General features: G+C 40.5%; 1 protein-coding gene across 2 annotated transcripts in view; it reads left to right on the top strand.

Moving 5' to 3' along the window:
- Positions 1-21,702, top strand: part of DGKI (diacylglycerol kinase iota) — a 218,631-nt gene that overhangs the window by 144,284 nt on the left and 52,645 nt on the right. For both annotated transcript variants that reach the window (XM_074144629.1, XM_074144628.1), the window contains 3 exons: positions 3,989-4,089; positions 18,010-18,089; positions 19,890-19,934. In XM_074144629.1, coding sequence (XP_074000730.1) covers positions 3,989-4,089; positions 18,010-18,089; positions 19,890-19,934 — 226 coding nt within the window. The remainder of the gene's footprint in view (positions 1-3,988; positions 4,090-18,009; positions 18,090-19,889; positions 19,935-21,702) is intronic.

Raw genomic sequence — 21,702 nt, 5'->3', positions numbered from 1 at the left:
TCAGCATCTGGAAATGGAAACAATTGCATGACTGAGACAAGCACCCATGAAAGCTTGGGAGAGTATTATCTGCCCTGTCCCCAGTATTTCCCACAATAAAGCATAGCTTGTCTCCAGGTGCCTGTATCATGCACCCTCCTGTCCTGGCATGCACCTAAGAAACAGGAGAAAGGCCAGTGTGTGGAAGCAGAGGAAGTGAAATTGTGAGTGGGAAGTATTAAAGATCTCGTAGCTGTAGTGCAAAAATACATAAACAAATTAATCTCTTAACAGTGAAGAACACCAGTAGGTAGCTGGGGAAGCCAGGCTGATGGGATGCAGTAGATGTTTGAAAGAAAAGTATCACTCGGATATCTTCTGTGAAAGATCTAAAAGGACAAATCAAGGAGAAAAAGGAGTTGGTGATCTTCTATTGGGAATTAAAATTACAGCTTACCTCAGGAAGGTGCAAAGTTCTTGTGCTAAACTGTTTTCCATCTAGTATGGAGAGCAGCGCTGGACACTGCAGCACAGGGTCACAGGGTGGAAGGGAGGGTCTGAGCATCATAAGTAGAGGAGCTCTGTAGCAAGGAAGAAATGGAAAAGAGCAAGTGGGGGTAGCCATGGTGTGGTTCTGGTTTGGTGGACAAATATTCCCTGTGCTGGACTGAGTAATTCTTGCACAGGAGCATCAGCTTTTGGTCAAGTGGTTATTTTGAACTGATGATTGGAAAGCATATTTTTTTTATAGAGTTCCAGCTTGGGTTGCTGCAACATTTTGACACAAAAGTAAAGATTTCATTCTGTTTTCAGGAGAAACAACAGTTTGAGACAGGTTTGGTTTTTTTTTTTTTGGGTTGGGTTTACACTTGGCTTAATTTAGCACAGAGTAAGGATGGTTGTCTTTGTAGCATGGTCACGTGTTAGAAAAGTGTCCTGGTTTGAGCAACACAGGACTAATTTATCTTCTAATGCTTAGGAAGCTGCACTTTTAGAAGACTTTGGTGTCTGAATTTGTGAAAATATTTACTTTATAGCTAGCTATGCTATGTGCGTTTCAAAGTCTCAGTGTTTTCAAGTTTAGCCAGGCGTAGTGATGAGGAGGAGTGAGACCTGGGCACTTGACGCAAGCTGGCCAACAGTATTATTTCATACCATGAATTTCACATTCAATATAAACCAGACAGTTTGCTGTGAAGTGCTCTCTCTCCCTTAATGGCTGTGATATGGAGAACTTCTTGGCCCAGTGCTGGACCCCTGAGCCCTCCCCTTCCTCCTGAAGCCATAGTCCTCACAGTGTCTGACATTTGCTGTCCCCTGCTGGGAGTGCACAGCTTCCTGCTGATAGAATTGGCTGAGTATAATCCTTATATATTTTATATTGTCATCGGGATCAATATTGGTTCTTTAGTATTATTAAAGTTAATTATTTAGTCTTACTCTATTAAATCTGTTTATATTTCAACCTTCATGTTTCTTTATTTTTCTCCTTCCTGGGTTGGGAGGGGTCATTGCGTAATAAAAAAATTGTCTGAACGGCAATAAATTATTGTGCATTTCTCAAACCATAACAAGCAAATAAATTGCTGGACTCTGTCTCCCTATCACTTTTCCTGCCAGCTAAGCTCAGAGAACTAGAGGTAATTTACAAGCAGTCCCTTCCCCACACCTACCACCAATCTCCAGGTTGTGAACTGATCGGCTGGAAGACTGAGCTACCTTCATCATCACGTGCAGTGGCAGAACATTATGGGAAAAGCAACATAGCTTCTCCTGTATTGTATCAGTGCATACAAGACTTCACTTTTCAGAGCTGTCAGTCTGTCATTTTCAAGAACCCTACTACATGTGGGGAATTATTTCTTTTCTCCCCTCAGACAAAGACTATGCATTTAAATTCCTATGTTTTCTGACTTAAATATTTTCTTATCTTTTCTTGACTGAAAATAAAATCTTCTATAATTTTTGTTTTTGAATTGCATTTTATAGAATTTGGAAGGGAATGTAGTACTTCAGACTATGTTCATTTCTCAGCCAGCAAGGTAACATTTAGACTTGTCTTAAAAGAAAGGAAGAAAAAAGTGTCAGACTCAGTGCAATTATGTTCTTGTTCTGTCTATGCACATTTTCCCTCCATTTGCATGCACTCATCTTCTCTGGGTTGCTGAGCGAGCTATAGAACCTGCAGGTGGAGAGTACTGTTCTGTAGGATGATGTAAGGGCACCTGAGTTACACAGCTGTCCCCTAAAGCTATGCTGGAAGTTACCATCTCATGTGTCTGTTATCAAATTGCAAAAGATTATCTTAAATGTGGGCAGTTTGGTGATATCTTGGGGCACTTTGATGCAATAGTCCCTCTCAATCAGCACAGGAAAAACGTTGGGCAGCCAGTATGTTCCTGAGTGCGTCAGTCTTGCTGCCACTGTTAAGCATTTATGATTTTTTCCAAGCTATTCTTCATGTATCTTAGGTTTGTTTTCATCATTAATATAGAAACTCCCATTCAGACTGTGAATTTCTTCAGTGCAGCTCCTTCTAGTGTGTTGTCTTACACTCCAATTTTGGAGGCAGCCTCAATTCTTTATCCTTTATCCATTTATAGGCAGAGTGCTTGTGGCAAAAGAGCTTTTTTTTTTTTTAATAACTGGAACTTGATTTTCAATATTTATTTTCATCTGTCCCGATGTGATAGAACTATTTAAACCATCAGAGAGAAAGCATGCACTAAGTTAAGGCTGAAATAATTGCTAATCCCAAAGGTTCTACCAGGAGATGACCATAAACCATGTGTTTTGTCAGGTCTGCAGTATTTTCAGGTCCAAAAAAAGTGCTCACTTTTTAAAAAAGAAAGAAAAACTTTGCATTTTTGAAATGTGGCTTGCCCTGATTGGAGTTTAAATTAGCAATGTAAATGCTGTGGGTCAAACATCTTAAAACTGAGACAAACACAAAAATAAGCTTGCATGTTTATGACAGTGCATAGTATTTCAACTTTTATAAGGCAGTGTGTGTATTTGGTGGTCATACCACTGGTAGAGTTCTGTTACTAGCTAGATTAAAACAGAGGAAAAAAAAAAAAGGTCTTTCAGGGTAAGATACAGGATGACGAATATACTGTTAACTGAGCCAGGGGCTGGTTCTTACAGGACAGACAATTGATATATGCATTATAATACACAGGTTATCTATTTTTCTTTAAAAGTGGAAAATGCAAATCTAGCCAAGTTAATTTACATAGCATTCAGCTAAACTTACAAAATCAAGTAATAGGTTACAATAAGGTGGAAACTAGCATGAAATCAAAACAAAGCTTTTCAGGACAACTTTCTATCAATATATAGACACTTTAAATTTATAGATAGGGACTCACTGAGTGTTTCAAAATTATATAGACAGTTGAGGTGTCTAAATCTGACTGAAATCTGTAGAAATGATGTTCCTGTGCAGCTACTTGCTTTTGAAAGTCCTCCTGGATTCTGTGTATTGGACTCACTACTGCAGAAATCCATTTCTTAGCCACACTTGTTGACTGTTTCCCAGGACAGAAATGCTGAATGGGGATCCTCTAGGGATATGACAGTGGATGCTCTCATGGGCAGAGGAATGGTTGTCCTGAGAGGATTCCCAAGAAAGTATCTGTGTCCTGAAACACAGCTTAGCAGATCTACTGGCTGTGGTAGGGCCTTAGGGATGTACAAAAAGGCAAACTGTGGAGGTGAGGGGTAGCTATATAGAGATTAGAGAACTCAGAAGAACCTCTGTAATTCCAGACCACACAGCCAGCAGATGGGCTTCTTGATCTTGTTTGTCACTTACGGTCTAATGTCTATGTTGTTGTGCGGTGGGTAGTCATAATTTTAAATGCAGTGATGGGCCTGTGAGGAGTTGCCCCAGTTTTGAAGGGCTTGCTCTTTTTCTTCTTTCAGAGAAGACTAAAACCACTTCATAATTTTTGTTTTGCTCTTCCATGGAACATTTCATCTAACAAGCTTTCTTCTTCCCTTGCAGTCCTCATTCCATCCCAGATCGTCTGCGGATCAGAGTGAACAGGATTAATTTGCAAGAATATGAGGGGCTACATTACGACAAGGAAAAACTTCGGGAAGCTTGTAAGTTGGGAGAAGCCAGCTTGTAGCTGCTTTTGGTAGAACATTCTGTATGAATCTTATATTAACAAAACCCACAAAAATAACAACAAAAAGCCCCCCAAACACAGGGTAAAACATACATTTTTGGATGAATCACATGGAGTGTATATTCATCTATCTGTATATATGCACATACTTATTCTCTCTATATAAATGTTCTCTCTATAAAAAGCATATCTAGAGAATTCACCTGTTTTCTTACTTTACTGTCTTCTGCAAGTTGCTTTTTTTACTGTAAAATAGGTGTTTTTAACACCTGTTTTATTTTAATTCATGTCTTTCTGTTAGTTCTGCTGGGTCTCTACTAGCATGTGAAACTATTCAAGATTTTATGATTAGCATCAAATTTGAAACTGAGTGGGGGGACCATGATTTATTTTGTACTTAGAATGTCTGACCTTGAACATGGTTCTTGCACAGGTGCATTTATCTTGGGAAACAAATCTGGCTTCCCCAGTCCCTTATTCTTTAATAGTCTTCAGTTTTCCACACAAGAGAATAATCACTGTTTTGTTTCCTCATATAATGGTTTAATGGCCACATTCAGGGGTAAGTCAAAAGCAGTCAGACGGTTGCTTTGGCAACATTGATGATGCTGATCCATACTTAAAAATGGAGTTCCTTTCCTTGGTGACACACAGTCATTAATCAATGAGGGACATGGCTGCTTGTGATAACAATTTAATAGTCTTGTTCATGCATCTGGCTCATTATTCATATTAAATTACAAGCATGGCTGTTTGTTGTGCAACAGAGCTTCAGTTCCCTCTGTAATACAGAGCTCTCTGGTAATTACAGGATGACAATCCTTTTAATTGGTTTGCTTATCTTACAGTTGGAAGATAGTTCAACTGTTTCACTTTCACTCCTCTGATCTCATCCCTCCTTATTCTCCCAGTTCACCAGCTCTCCTTTCAACAAAAGAACTGAAATGGTTTAAATTTTACTCTAGGTCCTGACAGCATTTTCTGAAGTTTCTGTTAGTGTATTTTGGTCATAATTAAAGCAATCAAAGCCTTCATCACTGGATTAAGAGTTTTAACAGTATGAGGATTATGGCTCACTGGAGAGGAATTTTCTTCAAGTTTAAATTGAGAATTTGACCTTGAATGGACCTTGAGTAGGCGATACCAAACCCATGTCTATCCAACCTTGTTAGAAACAATCTGATTCAATTGATGTTTCATCCTACGGTTTCCCATCTGAGGACAACTATCCTTATCTATCCTCACTATGGAAGTAAACTTTGTGTATGCATTTAGTGTATATTATGTAGTCCTTAAAAGCCATTTACATGTTCTGACACAAAATATACATCTTTTTACACTGTTGTCACTGCAATTGTAAATGAGGATTTATTTATCACTATGTTTTTTTTGCAGGTGACAACATTATAAAAAATGTCATAGAATGATCTAGAACCTCTGACATCTGGTTTTATGTTACACAGGCATTTGATCACTTGCTGGATGTGTGTTGAAGAGGTTTTCATTCAAAGAGTAGATGTTTGTCCATGAAGAGTTAAAATGGTTGCTTTCAGACATTGGCAGGCCATTTGCAGTCAGAGCCTTTTGTCTTTCAAGTTGGTGCAAGGCCAGCTTGATAATATAACATAGCTGGACTGGAGTATTCTCCACAGATGTTTTTCATGAAGTTGTTTTTCCTATCTGTCCTTTGGCTGTCTCGGTAATACTTGTGCATTACTATTCTAACATGAAAATATGAGAAAGTAAATAATATCCCCATCAACCTAAACTAAATCAGAGAAGATACCTCACCTTACCCATTTCAGTTATTAGGAATGTCCTGTTGTAAGAACATATAATTTAAAACGTGCACTGATGGTCATCAGCCTTCTTCTCTGGACATAGAACGTAAGTGTCTCCAATCAGAATTGATCAACCTTTAGTTTTCAGGAGGCTGATCTTGATTTGAGGACTTCTGGGGGATACTAATTATGACAGAAGGAAATTATGTACGGGAAGAGAAGTTCTCTCTAAACAGTCAGAAACCAGTGTTTTAAATATTCTAGCCAGTTCCTTGAATTCCTTGAAGTAAAAAAATGGGAAATCCCTGTGGCTCGCTGAGCACAGACCTAACATGCCAGTTTTCCTGTGACTTACTGCAAGACGTTTGCATCTCTTCTGGAAATTGAGGCATAGCCAGTCATCAAGCTGCATGGTTACAATAGAGGACTTAAGTTTTTATGAGGAAGGAAACTGGAAAATCATGTAAGTCTTCCTGTTAAGAAAAGCAGATAGCCATTTTAATTGCATTTCTGACATAGCTAATTGGATACTTTTAAAATGGTTTTCTGGTGGCAAGTCGATGGATGGCTGCCTGCCTGGCTCTATTATATGCTAAATTCTTCTGTGAAATAAGTGGGCTGACTACATCCTCATCAGCAAACCATTTCATGGAGCATTGCCAATAAAAGTTAATTGGCTAAAGGGGGAGGAGAAGACACTTTCTGTCCTTTACCAAAGAAAGTGATTATGGAGGGAGGGGAGTGGAAATAAATACATTTCCATGGCAGGTGAATAACTGAAATTTTGTCAGTCTGAATTAAAAATTTAAATGCAGATGTGTGCACTAGCAAAATACAAGGACATTTCTATTGGGCCCCATTTCTATAATGGTGTTTTTACAAGGCCTGTTACTGTCAGTGGGTTTAGCTTCCTTCAGCATGACTGTAGCTCTCAAGTGCATGTATGTCTCACTAGATGATTGCAAGAGACTCAGTTTATATATCTGTCCAGGCTTTGGCAGAGTACCTACAACTGAATTTCAGAATATTATACTTATTATCCATTCCCTGCCCACAAGGATTAAAAGCACTTTTACCTTCCTAAATCATTTGAAAACCAAACCACAATCTCACAGCAATCTGAAGAGGAAAAGGAAGCCAGTTAATAACTGCTCATGCTGTTATCCTGAAGGAAAAATAGCAAAGAAGCTATTATGGTTTTTTGCCTGTTACATGTCACCATAATAGAGTTTTGAAAGCTCTGGCATCGGTGTAATAATCTGGATCACTTTAACTCACAGTAAATACATTTCACTCCCCTTGTTTGCTTGAAATACTGATTTGATTCTATCAACTGCTTCACCTAAAATTGCACTTCCCAATGTATAACAACTCGTCATGCAAACTTTTCCTTGAAGATTAATCTTCAGTCCGCTGGAGGTAGACACCTTGTTTTGAGAGCCTTGTGAGCAATTAAAGAATGTCATTTTGTCCTCTGAAGGGCACGACCATTCTTAGCCTATTCTCCTTCTGTTGCTTTCTACTTTTCTTGTCACTGCAGCTGGCATTTAACCAAGATGCCATTTCTGAATTATCCCTTTCTTCCTTCCCCATGCTTCTTCTTTTCTCCTTCATTCTTTCTTCTGTCAGCATTTCAGTATTGTCTGTGGGATGATTGATGATGGTACAGAGGATGCTTATTGATCATTCGGTGAAGAGGGGTGAATGCTTCCATGCGCTCCTTTAAAAAAAGGGATGTATGTTGGCATTTTAGTTATGTTGTAATGCTCTTTGCTGCAAATGTAGTTGTGTTCCCTAAAATTTCCCTATATATGCCCCAATCACTTGTCACCCAAGTCACCAGCTTCATCACCTTCTGCCCAATATGATAGTTGTACATTACATGACCATAACCATGCAGCATGGGTAACAAACAGGAGGAGCTGGAGGCCACTGTACAGCAAGAAAGCTATGATCTAGTTGCCATCAGAGAAATGTGGGAGGACTCGCATAACTGGAGTGCTGTGATTGATGGTTACCAACTTTTCAGAAGGGACAGGCAAGGAAAGAGAGGTGGTGGGGTGACCCTTTATGTTAAGAGCAGTATTGTATGCCTCGAACTTAGCAATACACACGATGACAGCGTTGAGTGTCTATGGATAAGAATTAAGGGGAAGACCAATAAGGCAGACATCGTGGTGGGAATTTGTTATAGACCCCCAAACCAGGATATAAAGGCAGATGAAATATTCTATAAGCAGCTGGCAGAGGTCTCACGATCACTCCCCCTTGTACTCATGGGGGACTTCAACTTCCCAGATATCTGCTGGAAATACAACACAGCAGAGAGGCAACAGTCCTGGAGATTCTTAGAGTGCATGGAAGACAACTTCCTAACGCAGCTGGTGAGGGAACTGACTAGGGAAAGTGCCCTACTGGACCTGCAGATAGTTAACTCAGAAGGTCTTGTGGGGGATGTAAATGTTGGAGGTCGTCTTGGACAGAGTGATCATGAAATGATACAATTTTCAATTCTTGCTGAAGCAAGGAGGGGGGCCAGCAAAACTGCCACCTTGGACTTCTGAAGGGCAGACTTTGGCCTCTTCAGGAGCATGGTTGAAAGTGTCCCTTGGGAGGCAGTCCTGAAGGGCAAAGGTGCCCAGGAAGGCTGGTCGTACTTCAAGGAGGCACTCTTAAAAGCTCAGGAAAGAGCCATATCCAAATCCCAAAAAACAAGCAGGAAGGGAAGACAACCAGCCTGGCTAAATAGAGAGCTTTGGCTGGAGCTCAGGAACAGAAAGAAGGTTTATGATCTTTGGAAAAGGGGCCTGGCAGGCAAGGAGAAATACCAGGAAGCAGTGAAGATATGCAGGGGGAAAATTAGAAGGGCCAAGGCTCAAGCTGAGCTCATCTTGGCCACTACAGTTAAGAATAACAAAAAGGGGTTTTTTTCGGTATGTAAACAGTAAAAGGAAGATTAGGGATAATGTGGGCCCACTGATGAATGAGATGGGCACCCTAGTGGTGGAAGACATGGAGAAAGCAGAGTTGCTGAATGCCTTCTTTTCTTCAGTCTTCACTGCTAAGGCTGTCCCTCATGAATCTCTGGCCTTGGAGGCAAGGGGGAGGGTATGGAGAGAGGAAGTTTCTCCTCCAGTAGAGGAGGACCAGGTTCGGAACCACTTGGCCAAACTGGACATTCATAAGTCCATGGGCCCTGATGGGATGCACCCACGAGTGCTGAGAGAGCTGGCAGATGTTATCGCTGGGCCACTCTCTATCATCTTTGAAAGGTCATGGAGAACAGGAGAGGTGCCTGAAGACTGGAGGAAGGTGAACATCACTCCAGTCTTCAAAAAGGGCAAGAAGGAGGACCCTGGGAACTACAGACCAGTTAGTCTCACCTCCATCCCTGGGAAGGTAATGGAGAGACTCATTCTAGATGTCATCTCCAAACAAGTTGAAGAGCGGGGGGTTATTGGAAGAGGGCAACATGGGTTTACCAAGGGTAAATCATGTTTGACCAATCTGATAGCTTTCTACGATGCTATAACTGGTTGGTTGGATGAGGGGAGGGTAGCAGATGTCATCTACCTTGACTTCAGCAAGGCTTTTGACACAGTCTCCCATAGCATCCTCATTGGGAAACTAAGGAAGTGTGGGCTGGATGAGGGGACAGTGAGGTGGATTGAGAACTGGCTGTGTGACAGGACCCAAAGGGTAATGATTAATGGAGCAGGTTCAAGCTGGAGGCCTGTAAGCAGTGGTGTCCCCCAGGGGTCAATACTTGGTCCAGTCCTGTTCAACATATTCATCAGCGACCTGGACGAGGGGACAGAGTGTATCCTCAGTAAGTTTGCTGATGATACCAAACTGGGAGGGGTGGCTGACACCCCAGAGGGCCGTGCTGCCATCCAGCGAGACCTGGACAGGCTGGAGAGCTGGGCAAGGAAGAACCTCATGAGGTTCAACAGGGAAAAGTGTAGGGTCCTGTACCTGGGGAAGAAGAACGTTAGGCACCAATACAGGTTAGGTGTGGACCTGCTGGAGTCAAGTTCTGAAGAGAAAGATCTGGGGTTCCTGGTAGACAGCAAAATGACAATGAGCAAGCAGTGTGCTCTTGTGGCCAGGAAGGCCAATGGAATCCTGGGCTGCATAGGGAAGAGTGTGGCTAGTAGGTCGAGGGAAGTCATTCTCCCCCTCTACTCTGCACTGGTGAGGCCACAACTGGAGTATTGCATCCAGTTCTGGGCTCCCCAATTCAAGAGGGATAGGGAACTACTGGAAAGAGTCCAGCGAAGGGCAACGAGGATGATTCAAGGATTGGAGCATCTCCCTGATGAAGAAAGGCTGAGAGAGCTGGGACTCTTTAGCCTGGAGAAGAGAAGGCTGAGGGGAGACCTTATTAATGCCTATAAGTATCTCAAGGGTGGGTTGAAGGAGGAGGGAGCCAGACTCTTTTCAGTGGTTGCCAGTGAGAGGACGAGGGGCAACGGGCATAAGTTGGAACATAGGAGGTTCCACTCAAATATGAGAAGAAACTTCTTCACGGTGAGGGTGACAGAGCCCTGGAACAGGCTGCCCAGGGAGGTTGTGGAGTCCCCTTCTTTGGAGATTTTCAAGACCCGCCTGGATGCAATCCTGAGTAACATGCTCTGGACAATCCTGCTTCAGCAGGGGAGTTGGACTAGATGATCTTTATGGTCCCTTCCAACTCTAAAAATTCAGTGAAATTCAGTGAAAATTCAGTGAAATAACCAAGAGTATTGTATTAAAAAAGTGAAATGGAATGATGTGTCTAAATGGACAGAACTTAATTCTGTCTCTCTTGCCTGCATATCTTCTGTGAACTCTCTCTGACTTCCTGTCATTGCAGGAAAGTGTGATCCAAAGCATCATTGTGGGAGAAAAATGGAGTTACTTTTGAAATAGCAAAATCTTTCTGTTTATGATACCCTATTTTCCTCTTTCTGATGTTACTAAGATATTCCTGTCAATGGAGGTATATGCAGAAATTAATTGCATTAAAAACAAACAAACAAAAACCAAACAAAAACTAAAAAAAACACCCAAACATAAATTTATTTGTGATCAAGTGGTCTTCAACCCTTCTTAGTTCTTCCTGTCAACATTATTGTAGATTTGCACCATGACGACAGAGCTGTGAAATAACTCACCATCAGCAGTCACCGCACAGGTTGTTTGTTGGTTGTTTCTTTTAAATAGGATTCGTCGGTTCTTAGTGCCCTTAATTTGTTGTTTTGTGTGTTCTAGCCATGGGGAACCAACCTTAGTTTGCCCAATACCACTAAGATTAAGGAGGAATAATACATGACTGCAGTGGTGGCAGTATCAGAAATAACTCTCAGCTCCGTAACAGCTCCATGTCTTCTACACTGTCTTTTACATAGAGGCAGCTGTTCCTTATCTCCTCTTGAATAAAACAGCACACTAAACTAAAAAACGATTTTTTGAAGAAAATTTAGTTCCATGTGTATAACAGTTGAACAATCTGCAATATAACAGTCCTTTTCTCTGCAGCCTCCTTGCTTTGTGTGTGTGGCAGTGTGGAGTGGTGTAACATGGTGTGATGTTAACATTGAATTCTCCTCCCTCTCTGATTACATGTAGCCAGATGTCTATATTGCACATGCTCCCGTCTTTAATTTCTGTGGGTTGTCTGCGGGTTTTGGGGTTACCGTAGGAGTTCTTATCCTAGGTACACAGAGGCACACGGAGTGACAAGCTTGTCATTTGGGATGTGTACAGGTACAGAGATACTATAGCTTCCTCATACCAGTGATATAATTACCACAGTTTGAGAGTCACTAGTCTATGAAATGCATTCTGATACTGTAAAGCCCAGGGATATGGCAGGTGAAGTTAGTTTGGAGACTATTCCATGTGATTGTGAGCAACTAGCTAAATAAGAAAAAGCCAACACTGAGGACTTTGTATTTACGTCCTGAATATCTATAATGTAAAGGGCATAGGGGAGAAGAGAACCTCCTGGTAGGTGGCTACTGTGGTGAGGGGAACCTGAATTAGCAGACGGAGTCAGATCAGGAGAGATAAACTATTGAAGGAACTGTGCTCATGTTGGGAAGCAACTTTGATCTGGGTAGATTTATGTGAGATGGGTTATGTATCTGCAAACCTCCTCTTCCATCCTGTAAAGGAAACGCTAACAGCCAAGTATTTGTCAGGAGGTCTTTTAGGGGACGTGGTGGCTTATCTGTAGAAGCTCTGTAAAAGGCAGCATTATCTACAAACTGTCTACTAAATTTCACTCTGCATAAAAGTCCCTGCCTTGCTCTAACAGCTTTGTTTTCTCAACATGTCTTGTTGTGTAGACATTAGCTAATTCATGCATTTCTCTGTCACAGTGATTTAATAAGATCTGAAACTGAGAGGTCTGGATGGGTTGCTTAAAGTCAAGATGAATCCAAGAGGGTAAGAAGTCAGCAGCGTGTTAAATATTGGCAACTCTGCTGCCACTGAGCTCCCAGATTCTCACGCTGGTATATACAGATGCAAACCACTGATAAATGTTTGTACCTGAAACAGAAATGATGAAAACAGAGGAAGTTGCCAAAGGCATTGTTTCTGTCAAAGGAAATATCCCCTTTTGCTGGATGAAAACTTGTGGGCTTTGTCCAGACAGCACAGTAATTTACATTTCTCACTTTGATTGACCAGCACACACACACACGTTCAAAGATCAGAAAGACACAGGAGTACAACAGAAGAAAAAGTAGGATGTGGTTAGAAAATTAAAGGGAGTAGCACAATAAACATATACACAGATACTGAAACAGTCAACTTGTCTTGGATTTTTCTGACTTTGAGCTCCTGATCTTGTAGTGATAGTAACATTTATTTAACATGGTATATCATTGCCTGGGTTGGGAGGAAGGAGTAAATCCGAAGTGTTGAGTTACAGAATCATAGAATGGTTTGGGTTGGAAGGGACCTTTAAAGATCATCTAGTTCCAAGCCCCTGCCATGGGCAGGGACACCTCCCACTAAACCAGGTTGCTTAAAGCCCCATCCGGCCTGGCCTTGAACACTTCCAGGGATGGGCCACCCACAACTTCTCTAGGCAACCTGTTCCGGTATCTCACCACTCTTCGTTGTAAAGAATTTCTTCCTTCTATCAAATCTAAATCTACCCTCTCTTGACTCTGCATGGGTCATGTCTACATTCAACAGAGTCTTCTGTCTTTTGAGCTAGTGGGGAAACTGTCACCTGTAAGTCTGCCATCTCCTCTAAACTAGAAGAGATGGACAGTGATACAAAAAGATGTAAATATATATTTACCAAAGGAGAAGGGGGAGATACAAGGATATTAAGTTCCATTTCAGACTTTGCAGGAAATCATGCTATAGTTTTTATTTCTGGTATAGACTGTTCTGTGGGATTTTTCTGTGCATTTTCTGCTTCTCCCATTTCCTTTCCTATTGCTTTTCTGATTTGATTTTCTCTTACCTTTTCAGTCCCTGTTGGCCATCCCATCCCACACACATCCTTCCTGCCTGTCTTAGTCTGTTTCTGCAGATCTCGCAGCTCAGATTCCCGTTCCTTTTCTTAATCCTAAACCTTTACTTATTGTTCAGCTAGAATTCTTCTTTCAGCTCTTAGTCCTGATACCCATTCCCTTTCAGTTTCAATTCCCAGCTTTTCACAGTTTTCTTTCTATAACCTGGTTCTGTTTGGGACAAGTTCTCTCTTCATTTGACTTGGGCAGCTTCTTCCTTTTTGTGGCAGTGTATTGGGGAAGTCACTGAGAGCCTGGAGGGGATGACCACCACCTCAAACGTGGTCTGGTTTAGTCCGATAACCTCCATTGTGTTTCGCCTCCTGACGTGCAGATTTTAAAACTGGGCCACTATCGCCAAGAAGACTAGCAACAAATGAACCTAAGCAGGCTTAGTTTTTGTCAATAAAGGGATCTGAAGAGACACATGACTTAGATTTGTGTGGTAAGAAAATCCTTTTGTACAAACTCAGTTGTATTAAAACCATACTGGGAAAGCCAAACCTCATAATATAAATGTCTGAATATTTTAGAATTCTCTCCCAAGAATTTACTTAGTCCTTCACATTTCTAATATCAGTGGAAACCCCTCAGGAAAATGACATTTTTATAACATCTTCAGTAGTGAGGAACCTTTATTTGCTACATTAAACATTTACAACCCAATGTCTAATCTCCCTGGTCCCCTGAGATATGTCACTCGGAATGAGTTTTCCTGGCATTCACATCTACCTTAATGATCTGTCTTGAGGCTGTTTTGTTTGGGATTTGAGTGGGTTAATCATGGTTTTAGGTCACCAATTGAATCCTTTCATAACAATAAATGGGAAAGTTAATTGAATTTTATTTTTTCTTCACAGCGTCATATGCAGTATATTCAGGCTTCTTCTGTGTTCTCAGTACTATTAAACAGTTCACTAGTTTTAGGTATTCAGCATAATGAGCAGTTAATAGGTGGAAGATTTCTTCTTTGTTTATAAATTCCGTAGCTAATTTCATGAGGACTTAGGAAATCACTACTAATCTTGCATTCAATTAGAGCATCATGCTAGCCATACTGCTGCACATACCCCACCCTGTTCCTGCTGATACTCGATTTTGGCTACTGTTACTGGAAACAAAAAGCTTTCTACAGTACTGTTTCAGAATATGAAGCAACTGTCTGCCTGTCTCATCTCCTGGGGTTCTTGCACTGCTGCTCATCCTTAGATGAGCACTGCTGCAGCCTTAGAGTCTGTATCCACAGCTCCCTGGACAAAGTCCTTTTCACCATTCAGGGAGCACAAAGAAACTGGGAGCTGGATGCAAGGAGCCAGAAGAGCAGGCGCCTTGGGTGAAAAATATCTGGCACTTGAATGCTGTGGCTTGGCTCATGATCTGAGACTATCGCTTATTTTTGGCATATTCCCATGTCTGGATATATCCATATATTCATAGCAGTGGACAGTGTATGCGTGTATAGGAAAGTTGCTTTGCGGTGCCTGTGCTCTTAATGTAAGACTTTGTTCTCTCATCTCTCACCTGGCATACCTAGTAATCACGGTGTCCCACAGCACTGTTCTGTACTGTCCACATCCTCATCCACATAGGGCTATTCAGAAAAGGTAGAAGTTCATTTATTCCTGAACGAAAGTGCACACAATGACATTGAATGCCATGCATGTTAACTTTATGCCTTTAACTGACTCTTGATAACTTACCTCATTTTTCCCCTATTGCACAGTATTGCCCTATATTTAGTATGAGCAACAATCCCATAGTTTCAATCCCATTTATCAATCATTAAGAATTTTCTTTTGTTTTCAAACAGCAGCTATTGTGAAGCACTTCGAAAATCTTGGCTGCGTGGTGCTGCTTATTGTGGTTTCTGATAAAAATGAGAGCTGGGAACATTTTTTGTGCTGAAAGCCAAATGGGTCTTGCAAAAAACCAAACCAAAAAAAAACCACCACAAAAAACCCCAAACAAACAAACAAAAGCTTTTGGCAAGCAACATTTTAGCATAGAATCGTTTACTTTGGAAGGGACCTTAAAGATCATCTAGTTCCAACCCCCATGGTAGGGGTGTTAGAACTAGATGATCTTTAGGTCCCTTCCAAACTAAACCCTTCTGTGATTCTATATATGGTAGTGTTATCCAGTAATGACTTAAAAGATTTTTTCAAATGAGCTGTGTGGAATAGAACCATTTGAGACCCAAGTCATGAACCTTACTGCTTTGCTAGCCTTTGACCCATAAAGCCCTAGGTCATTCTAATTCGGGATTTCCAGGCAGCAAAAGTTGCATGTCTCTCTTTAAGAACAAAGTCACTCAGCCCAGAATTCCAGACTTGTTCTATGACCACCAATAATAAATGGGACATAATTTAAGTAAACCTGTCAATCATGTCTTTCTTCTTCACTTGTGTAGATGAGGCCCGTCAATGTCACCCTAAACTATCTATTGCGTATTAGTGTTGTCTTTTCAGACACTTTGGTGGATTTCTTTGGAGTTCCAAACGTTCCTAAGGTCCTTTTCCTTTGGGCTGTCAGGAATGGAGTTAGAAAGGATTTTGGTTTTGTGTTAGCTGCATTGGTTCGACAGGTCAAAGCTCTGGTCCCCACTAAGTGCATATACTCCTCCACGAGGAAAGGAATTCAACAGAAAAGAGACAAAATCGGCAGGGACAGTTTATGAGCCAGTGGTGTAGCTCCCCAGTGCTCTGCAGCTATTGGAGGTGTAGTCGTGTCTGCTGCAATTCACTTTTTAGTGCTATAAATGAATTTAACAAATGCTTTTTTCAGTAAGGGCTGCAGAGGGATCCGCTGAATTGAAGCTAGATAGCCATTAAGTACTCTCTACCAAGAGCTTAAGGGTCTCCTGTCAGAGCAGGTTAAGTGATAATAAACACTAAGCAAAGAGAATCAGTCTGTAACCCAGAGCGTTGGAGCGCGTAAAGTAAACCTCACGATTGACCCTCATTCCACTCGCTTGTCTCTCAGTCACTGTTCTGTAATGAAAAAATCTGGGAGGTCACAATGAGCACCATTCCCTTCTGGCCTTTCTGAAAATGAGCAGGTGGATTGGCATCGCTATCAGATGTCAGTGTTGCTTCAGGAGAAGTGCAAGCTCTTCCCTTCTTCCCTGGTCTTCCTGCCTGTCCGTTCTTCCTTTTCTTCTTTCTCCCTCCAGCTATTTCCCCCCTGCCCCGCTTCTGGTTTTTCCGGGTTCATAGCTGTTCTGCTGTTCAGATTGCTTTCCAAACATGATGCCGGCAGCGTTGCTGATGTGTCTCAAGGGCCCTGCACGGGCCTCTGAGGCCCATAATGACCTTGACTGCTGTAGGTGCTCTCCTACTCTCCTCCCTGAGACCATTGTGCTTCTCTTTGTGCTTCTAGCCTCGGGGGGCCACAAAAATAGAAGGCACGTTCCCCATTATCTTTTAGTGCTGTCTTGTTCTCTTATCAGAATAAAGAGCATCTTGGTAGATAAATATCTCTCCCTCTTAATCACCTTCTTTTGAATGGCAGGAGGGGCTGCAGCACAGTTGTTTTTTCTATTTATCTCAGAACTGTCAGTGACTTTATGTTGCTTCTTGTTATCCAGTTACCAACATTGTTTATAAGTTGATATTCTGCTCTCCTTCTGGAATATTTCAGATGAGGATTTAAATCTCTTTCCTGCTGCTACCTTACTTTTTTTGGGCCGTTGTTTGATTAAAGACCCTACAGGGATAAAAAAGAACTTCATTCAGTGATTCAGTTTTAGAACACCAGGTACTCAAGAGTTTTCACTTCTTTCTTTTTATTTAATGAGATGCTAGTAGGTAGCTCTCTTGGTACCTTCCTTGTGGGTTCATACATACCTTTTTCCTCTTTTGTTCTTTTCGTGTTGGGTTGGTTTTGGTTCAGTGGTTTGTGGGGTTTTTTTGTTTGGTTTTTTTTAGCTGCAAGAAAAGAACGGCAGCGGAAACCTAAATCCCCTGTTACTAAAAATGCTGCTCTCAACTGAGGGGGAATTATTTCCTGTATTTTTACAAGTTCTCTTTTTTTTTTTTTTTCTCTGAGGAGATATGGAGATACTGTGTCAATTTTGAGCGTAGATGGAATAATATCTGTTTTGATTTGAAAGCAGCCTTCCATCAAAGTAATACGGTGCTGGACAATTTTCTCTGAAAGCAGGCTGTGACTTCAGGCTGTGACTTTAATTACATTAAATCATTTTTGTAGACTCTTAAGACTTCTGAAAATGAAGTATCACTCTCTTATTTCAATGCAGAAGAGCACCTTCCTTAACTCTTGTTCTGGGGTATGTTCCTTTCTTTGCAGTTAATAATTGATGTTGACATCAGACAATAAAGTACACAATTTAACTGAATCTCTTTTATTTTCTTCAGTATGAAAGACAGTTGAAAACCGGAATCTTTGGTAATTATAAACGGGTAAAACTAATGATGGATAATATGTTCCTGCTTCTAAATGACTGTTAAGATTTAGTTAGCAGAACTCTTTTGTGAGGAAATTTAAAAATATATTTAAAAATAAAGCATATTGCAAAACTTTTAATGTTCATGAGACGTCAGTTAAAGATGTTTATCTTTGGTTTTGATTTTCCAGCCATTCCCCTAGGAATTATAGTGGTACGAGGAGACTGTGACTTGGAGACCTGTCGTATGTACATTGACCGTCTCCAAGAGGTGAGGTTTTTATTATTAACATATCATACATTAATCTATAAATGCTTCTTCCAGTTCCGAGTGCAGAGATCTAATAGTTGCAACAACCATGTATTAGGAGTATTGCAGATTGCCTACCACTGAAACCAAAACTTGAGAGTTGTGATATGATAATAAAAGCAGGAGTAACACTGAAAAGTATTTTCTAAACAGGAAATGAAAAGTCATACTGACTCCTTTTAAGTGATAACAGAATTGACCTGAATGTTTTCTTCTCCTTGAACTGAAATGGAATACCAGGACTCTCCATGTACCTTTCTGAAATTATACAAACTGTTGATCAGAAAGTGTGTTGTGTAAACATCATGATATCCGAGTAGGTCTAATTATGCAAATGTCATTCTCTAATACTGTCATGGAGTCATCTGAGACACCAATAAATACTACAAATATCAACTAGATATTTCCAAATATACAGAAATATATGTTCATGCAGCTAATAATAATGTCGCTCTTATTGTCTTGAACACCTTGCCTCACTAGAGTTCATTCAACAGTACAGTCTGGGAAATGGAGACTCCAAATGCTCTATTACCTATATAATTTTAAGTGTGTATACGTTTAGTGATAGAGCTAATAGGTTTTCATTAATATAATATCTCTGACTTTTTAATCTTTTATTGATACCTTTTAACAACATTTACAAGTGTGAGGACATTATGTAGGTTTCTAAATAGGTGGTTCAGTTTACACAGGAGCTATGAACCTCATCCCTCCCACTGAACTCTTTGGGAGCCACTGACTTCTCTGTGGTTTTGAAACTCTGCACTTGGAGCATGAATATGGGCCTTAGTATCTCGCTACAGGCTTTCATTTCTTTGCATTTCAGCCAGGATTCCCTTCATCAATGCATTTCTGAACATTCATACCAGAGGTGTGGTTATTATTATCGGGCATAAAAGCATATTGTAAGGTGATGTGTATTTGAGGCACCCGGTGATGGAAAATTACAATTAAATAATTGTGATCATGTTCTCAGCAGATTACAAATGTGATGTCATACTGAGCTCAGGCAACTTAATATGGCCAGTATTGGGTCACAAGTAGTTGTATAGTGCTGGAGGAAAGCAGTTAGAAGTTCTGGTTAAATTACCCATAGTGGTTGTAGAGGGACTGTGCTTCTCCAACCTGTTGCAGGTTTTGTACTGCAGTTTTGGGTGTGCTTGATTTGGCTCAGACCCATTTGCTAGGAATGGAGGTGCCAAGGCTTTCTGCATTCTGAAAACTTGCATGCCAACTGAAGAGCTGTGGTCTGTAGGCCAGGCTTTTTGGTAGGATATGTCATGAGCTAAAACTATTTGACAAAATCTCTATTAAAACAAATTAGATTCCTGAGCCCTGCTGAATACCAGAGTCATTATGATATGACCTCCCTGACATGAGGTTGTCTTAGAATAGGAAGAACTGCCAGTGGTTTTCTTTAGTGTGTTAATTGCTCAAAAATATTTGCAAAAAAGATTTATGGATTTTAGCACCTCTTCTTTCATTTTGTTGCTGATATTCTAAATTTAGATAGTTTTCATGGAACGAATAGGTCTATGGTATGGTAAAGATCCATTAACATAAACTCTATGTTTTTAAAACTGCTTTTTTGACCAAATGTATGCAGATCCAAACTTAGAAGTGAGCTTTCTATGACTATTCCATGGTGTTTGTTTCAGTGAGAAATACTTGCAAAATTGTTTGTGTTTGCCAAACCGTAAACAGTTTTTGTTGCTTTAACTTTTTTCGTCATTGGTGTGTCTTTTGTCTTCCTCCTAGGACCTACAGTCAGCAACTTCTACTACACAGAGAGTTCATTACCAGGTAAGATAAGCTTTACTTTTAGTGTCAGAACAAAGATAAGTTTAACAATGTGGACTGCACTCTTTGCATTTGAACCCAGGTTTTATTTTTAGATACCGGTATGTTAGATGAATTTCTGATTATCGTTTACTCTCAAATATTGGAGGTTCACTCTGTTTTCCCTGGGACAATCCTTTCCCTTGCAAGTCTTACAGAATAATCTTTAAAATTAGCACAGCATGATGATGTGAGTGATATTGCAGCAGCAGTGCCTTGTTTCTTGAAGTGAATGAGAGAATGTGTCCTATAGGACAAATGACAAAAGTAAAATTGTTTCTCTGTCTGAGAAACTGAACAATAACATGTTATATTGCACAGCTGTAGTAATAAAGTCTATCACTGAGAAAAGAGGTGTGCCAGCAGGCCTAGCCTCTTAATAATTCCATGCAGTTCAGTCATCTACCTTTAGTTTAACATAATCTTCAGAGTAGTTTGTTTGTTTTTTTATCCACGCTGGCCACAAATGTGTCTTTTGCATGTGACAAACAGGTTCTAGTTTGAGGTGGCTAGTTTTAAAAATTGATCTCTTTTTGCATTTTACAACTTTATTGTACAATTTCTGTGGTACAGAACTTGGCTTTGCAGTTAGAAGTTCAAGACTATTTCTCTCAGTAAAATACTGTGCTGCATAGTGCTTAAACTGGGAGTAAATAACTGAGAGTAACTCTACTGACTCCTGAGCTGGTCTGACATTAGTGCAGAGACTTGACACAGACAATGGCCAATTGACACAGTGCCTAGGATCACAAGACAAGTTAGCGCAGTGTTGGTAGCCTTTTCCTAGATTTAACAATGTAAGTCTTTTTGGAATCAGCAGGAATGAGTTCACTGTGAAAGCATACAGAGGTCCAGCTTACATGAACCCATTGTGGTGAAATTGTAGATAACTTCTGGGGGCCTAATGATTACTTGGGTGATGCAGAATTCCAGTTTGGCTGGAATGCCTGTAAATGCACTGAAGGCAGGAAGAGTCTATGAGAAAATGCAATTTGGCATGTTTTCCTGGAGTTGCCTTGTTCATACCAGTTCATAGTTTGTTTCTGCATTTTCCTGTCCAATTTTAACCTCATATTTTTGACATTTGTATCAATCATTGTCCTGGAACTGAGTTTTGGAGCAGTGCTAATGTCTAGTGAATTGGCTAATAAAACAGCTTGTATTATTCTGTTCCACTCATTATAAATTAACCTAAGTGGTTGCTGACTGCTCCGTGCGTAGGGAACTGCCTGAGGTAAAATGAATAACTAAATCTGCGTGTATGGGGAGGGCCAAAAGAGAGTATGAAATGTCGGAAATCAGCCCTATATTTGGCTCTAACCTCTGCACTTAAAGCAGTATATAAATTAATTGCCTAGCCATCTTCTCCAGTGCATATCAGCGTGAAATCCCTAACATGCTATCAATTTTTTATGATGCTACGTTTTGAATGCATCCCCCTCTGTCTTTTGTCTTCAGTACTTGTTTTTCTGAATTCTTCAAATGTTGGTTTATTCTCAGTGGGTCATTTCTACAAACTGTCTGGTTAGGTTAATTTGAGGTTTGCTCCGTGTTTGTTGGTATCCCTCTACATATTACAGAAAGTGGAAAAAGCAGGGGATAAAGGGCATCAATAAGGTACTTGAGTTGGTAGAACTGTCTTCTTACCTCACTAATAAGGTGTCATGGGTATGTTTAGGTCTCATAAATGTGATTCTCTTGCGTGACTCCTCTGCAGCTCAAAACATGGGGA

This window comes from Numenius arquata, chromosome 2 (genome assembly GCF_964106895.1).
Source record: "Numenius arquata chromosome 2, bNumArq3.hap1.1, whole genome shotgun sequence".
NCBI lineage: Eukaryota > Metazoa > Chordata > Aves > Charadriiformes > Scolopacidae > Numenius > Numenius arquata.
The sequence above is the reverse complement of the archived record's forward strand: the minus strand, read 5'-3'. Positions and strand labels throughout refer to the sequence as shown.